Source organism: Centroberyx affinis, unplaced genomic scaffold (genome assembly GCF_046629955.1).
Source record: "Centroberyx affinis isolate AG114_WGS23_722 - 3 ecotype Tasmania unplaced genomic scaffold, CSIRO-AGI_Caff_v1 ptg002637l_1, whole genome shotgun sequence".
In the NCBI taxonomy this organism is placed as follows: Eukaryota; Metazoa; Chordata; class Actinopteri; order Beryciformes; family Berycidae; genus Centroberyx; species Centroberyx affinis.
Window position 1 is genome coordinate 42,501 of NW_027280830.1, and position 5,746 is coordinate 48,246.

A 5,746-nucleotide genomic window follows, 5' to 3' on the forward strand; every position below is an offset into this window, starting at 1 on the left:
AGAGAGAGAGAGAGATAGAGAGAGAGAGAGAGAGAGAGAGAGAGACAGAGAGAGAGAGACAGAGAGAGAGACAGAGAGAGAGAGACAGTTAGTGAACAGTGTTATTCATTGACTTTTGGTATCCAGAATTTCCATCCAGACTGAGTTTGAAGAATCAGTGATTTCTCAGTTAGTGATTTCCTACGTTTCCCAGAATGCCTTTCAGCAACCTCCAGACAACAGTCCTTGACTTGTTGCTGTTGGTTTTACATGTAGGAGGAGAGAGAGTAACAGCAAGAGAGTGAGAGTCTCCAGTTGAAAAAAGTGAAACCCCAACCTGTCTCTCTGCTGCATTGCATTCTGGTCTATTGAGACTACTGCATTGCATGCTGGTCTATTGACTCTGCTGCTTTGCATTCTGGTCTATTGAGTCTGCTGCATTGCATGCTGGTCTCTCTCCTGCTCCTGTGGTGGAGAAACTGGTCTCTCTCCTCTGGTGGATCTCTCCCTGTATGATTGTTGAACGTCTCTCGGTGCAAAATGGCGGCTCTAGAAAGAAGCCCTCGCTCTTTGATCCTGAGGGACTGACACCAAAACCTGACGTTTACCGCTGAGGTTTTACATCCTGAAACATTTTCTCACATCAGACTGGAAACATCTGGAGGTGACGTCACCTCGTCTGTGATTGGCCAGCCTCTGAACCCATCGTCTATCGGTCTGATCGATTAGACTCTGGGGGCGACGGCCAATATTTGGGGGTTTCCGGTGCAGCCGGCGGACATCCGGGCCAAGACTTCCTCTTCCGTGAGCCGGTCATCGTTTACAGTCCGATCAGCGACTTGAGACGAGAGAATGGAGTCGGAGTCGAGAGACGAGTCTCATATGCAGAGATCTGTTTATAGAGATTAGCCCAAATGTCGTCCGGACCTAAAACACTTGTGAAACAATCCGGTCGTAGACGTCGTCTCTCAACCCCGACTCCGTTCTCGCGTCTCAACCCCAAAATATTGGCCGTCGCCCCCAGAGTCTGATCGATCAGACCGATAGACGATGGGCTCAGAGGCTGGTGATTGGCCGGTTATCCACCAAGAAGAAAAACACAACAAACTACTGGATGAACCCAGGAAGAGACTCAGCTGCAGCTCACTGACAATCCACACTGAGGGTTCAGGTTGAGGGTTGAGGGTTGAGGTTCAGGGTTTGGGTTCAGGGTTCAGGTTCAGGGTTCAGGGTTCAGGGTTCAGATTGAGGGTTCAGGGTCAGGGTTCAGGGTTCAGGTTCAGGTTCAGGGTTCAAGTTGAGGGTTCAGGGTTCAGGTTCAGGGTTCAGGGTTCAGGGTTCAGGTTTAAGAGTTCAGGGTTCAGGGTTCAGGTTCAGGGTTCCAGTCCTGTTTCAGCTCTGCTGGTTCTATCAGCTCTAATCTGAATCTAATCTGCATCGTCTCCTTCAGTTTCTAATCCTGTAAACCAGGACAGAGGGAAGCTACACACACACACACTGTATACACACTGCATACACACTGTATACACACTGTATACACACTGCATACACACTGTATACACACTGCATACACACTGCATACACACTGCATACACACTGCATACACACTGCATACACACTGTATACACACTGCATACACACTGCATACACACTGCATACACACTGCATACACACTGCATACACACTGCATACACACTGCATACACACTGCATACACACTGTATACACACTGTATACACACTGCATACACACTGCATACACACTGCATACACACTGCATACACACTGCATACACATTGTATACACACTGCATACACACTGCATACACACTGTATACACACACACACACACTGTATACACACTGCATACACACTGCATACACACTGCATACACACTGCATACACACTGCATACACACTGCATACACATTGTATACACACTGCATACACACTGCATACACACTGCATACACATTGTATACACACTGCATACACACTGCATACACACTGTATACACACTGCATACACACTGCATACACACTGCATACACATTGTATACACACTGCATACACACTGTATACACACACACACACACACACACTGTATACACACTGCATACACACTGCATACACACTGTATACACACACACACACTGTATACACACTGCATACACACTGCATACACACTGTATACACACTGCATACACACTGCATACACACTGTATACACACACACACACACACACTGTATACACACTGCATACACACTGCATACACACTGCATACACACTGTACACACACTGCATAGACACTGCATACACACTACATACAATGTGCATACAACTTTCATACAAACTGCTTACAAACCACACTCAGACTCTGTCCCTGGTAGTTTGCTCCTGGTTCTGGTCCAGCAGGCTTCAGGTCTGCATTACATAATAACATGAATATCTGGTCACATGGTCTGGAGAACACACTGCATCACAGCAGCATGATGCAGTGGAACAGCGTGTTGTGTTATGATGTGAACATGACACTGTGCTGGAAATGCCACAACGCAGGAGAACATGCATGGCATGCTGCTGGACAGGAGGAGTGGGAACCTGCAGCAGTGACACACACACACACACACACACACACACACACACACACACACACACACACACACACACACACACACACACACACACATCGCAGAGATCTGTCATGATGAGGCTGATATATACTGTCGTAACGTTGATATATACTGTCATAAACTGCCATAAGGCTGATATATATATAGTATCACATGGCTGACATACTGTCTATATATCATACGGTTGACATATACTATAATAAGGCTGATATAGACAATAATAAGGTGGCCCTGCTGCTGGCCCTGCTGGCCCTGCTGCTGGCCCTGCTGGCCCTGTTTGCCCTGCTGCTGGCCCTGCTGGCCCTGCTTCTGGCCCTGCTGGCCCTGCTGCTGGCCCTGCTTCTGGCCCTGCTGGCCCTGCTGCTGGCCCTGCTTCTGGCCCTGCTGGCCCTGCTGCTGGCCCTGCTGGCCCTGCTTCTGGCCCTGCTTCTGGCCCTGCAGGAGGCTGTGGTGACATCAGCCTGTCTTACATTAGAATAAATACACTAGTCTCTAATAGTGACATTAGTCTACATTACATAAACACTGCCTTATCTAGCAAGCTAACAGTGGAACTACGAGTGGCTGGTGCTGCCTAAAGGTCTGGAAGAGTTGTATTACATCAGGTTAAATACACAGTAATGTTGTGTAGCTAAAGGCTTTACAGCAGCCTGTATTATACAGTACACCTGTCTTTAATAGTCTATAATAGCTGCTACAATGCTATAAGGCTGGAACACTTACATTAAGATCATTAAACAGATATTACTGTGATATAAGATCCAGACAGCAGCCTGTATGACATTAGAATTAATTCATTATAATAACAGAAGTCCATTAGCTAAAAACACTGACAGCAGCCAGCAGGCTAGCAGGGCTAACAGACACTAATGCTACCTGAAGTCTACAGCAGCCTGCCTTACATTCATATAAGTGGATTATAATGTAATAATAGCATAATAGCAGCATCAGGCTAAACAGCAGCTACTCTCTCTGTGTGTTGTCTGCTAGGCTAACAGTGAGCTAATCACGCTACACACACCAGGAGAAATACATGACGTTACGTTATAACGCTCTCTAAAGGAAACCATCTGTCTCCTGTAGTCTGTAAAGCTATAATGCATTACAGCTAATCCAGCAGGCTAACAGCGGCTAGCATGCTACTGACTCTGCAGCAGCCTGGTTTACATGGATATAATGTGTAATAACAGTGATAACAGTCTACAGCAGCCGTTATTACAGTAAGATAACGTGTTATAACAGCGATATAACCGTGTGTGAAAGCGACATTAGCGTCTGTTTGCTTGCTAGTGGCCGAGCTGCTGCCTCCAGCCTCACAGCGACCAGCAAACAGCCTGAAAAACACCAGGCTGCTCACAGGAGAGGACGGGCATCCATGTGAATTATCTCTGACATTAAAACAGAAGCTAAAGCTGAACCAGCAGGCCGAGGACCAGCGACCGGACAGACACACAGAAAACACTCAGAAATACACAGAAAACACCCAGAAATACACAGAAAACACTCAGAAATACCCTCCAAACACTCAGAAATACCCGCAGAAGTGGAGTAAAAACCACAGAAACAGTGAACACAGCGCCAGACGGCCTGAAGCAGCCCGGCACACCGAGGAAAACAGAGGAAACATGTAAACACACCGAAAACCAGACCCGACCCGGTTCCGCTGTGATCCCGTCTCTCTGTTCGGGTTTCGTGTATTTTCTCCGCTGTCACTTCTCATCTGTTTGGTTAAAAATAAACCGGAGGGGCAGAAAAGACCAGCGGCGTTTATTTCTGTCTGTTTCTGCTCTGTAAAGCAGCAGAAATCTTATAATGTAAAATTACACTTCGTTTAACACAGAGAGGTCTGTTTGTTTCTGTCGGCACACCCGCCTGACCCGTTTCTTTCATTTCTGTCTTTTAAATCAAATTAAATGTAATTAAATGAAGAAGGCGGACAGGCAGCATCTGTTTCTATCTGCTTCTATTTCTGTTTCTGTCCCTGTCAGCCTGACAGGCGGCGAGGCTCCGGCCGTTTCTGCCTCTATCCGGTACATTTACAGTCTAATAAATGACCGCTAACGGAGCCGGAGGGTCAGCGGTGTGTGTCGGCCGGGCCGGCCGGGCTCAGGAGCCCCCTGGCCGGCTACAGAGGCTCTGCTCACCCGTCGGCAGGACCGAGGCTCCGGGCTTCTTGGTTAACATGGCGGCCGCTCCTCTCCTCTGGACACACAGCCGGGACAGGAGCCTCCTCTTCCTCCTGCTGCTGCTCCTCCTCTTCCTCCTCCTGCTGGTCTTCCTCCTCCTCTTCCTCCTCTCCCTCCTCCTCCTCCTCCTCCCTCTTTCACTCAGTTAAGTTTAATTTACTGTTTATCAGAAACAATACTGAGAAAAAAAGAGTACAATTCCCAATAAAATATCAGTTCATGTTTTTATTTATAACAATAATTATAACATAATAATAATAACAACATACAAATAATAGACAGTAAGACAACAGGAGAATGAAAAAAAAATGAAGCTAAAATTTTGTTATCGCAGAGTATTAGTAGGGGGCGGGGCCACGTGGCTGGCTCCGCCCACCTGGGACGCTCCGCCCAGCAAACAAACAGAGGCGAGGCAAAACAACAGAGAGGTGAGAAACCAACAACTGACTGTTAATATCTGAAGTTAGCAGTCACATAACACATGGAGCAGAACATAACTAAACAACTGAGGTTATTATTAGTATTATTTGTAGTAGTAGAGTAGTAGTACTAGTAGCCTACTAGTAGTAGTAGTAGTAGTAATTAATGTTTATCAAGCTGTTTGGAGACTAACAAAGCTTTACATGAGTCAGCAAGAGACAGACAGGCAGACAGGCAGAGAGACAGACAGGCAGAGAGACAGACAGGTAGTTGTAGAGTTTCTGTGTTCATGTTGTTGCTTCTTATGTTTCCAGTAAAGTTTGTTCAATCAAACTGAAGTGTCTGTTATGTAAGGAACCTGTTCTATAGAGTTACTGGAAGCCCTGATACCTGAGACCACACACACACACACACACACACACAGACACACACACACACAGACACACACACACACACACACACACACACACACACACACACACAGACACACACACACACACACACACACACACACACACACAGACACACACACA

At 46.6% G+C, this 5,746-nt stretch overlaps 1 protein-coding gene across 2 annotated transcripts in view; it reads right to left on the reverse strand.

The window, feature by feature from the left end:
* The window catches only part of dyrk2 (dual-specificity tyrosine-(Y)-phosphorylation regulated kinase 2), a 15,346-nt gene extending 10,539 nt beyond the window's left edge, over nucleotides 1-4,807 (reverse strand). Inside the window, exon 1 of one of the 2 annotated variants that reach the window (XM_071534952.1) lies at nucleotides 4,752-4,807. In XM_071534952.1, the coding sequence (XP_071391053.1) occupies nucleotides 4,752-4,791 (40 nt within the window). In that variant the 5' untranslated portion in view covers nucleotides 4,792-4,807. Of the gene's footprint in view, nucleotides 1-4,244; nucleotides 4,405-4,751 lie in introns of those variants that run through there. The other variant, XM_071534953.1, reaches the window with a different exon arrangement.
* Between the last annotated feature and the right edge of the window lie 939 nt (nucleotides 4,808-5,746).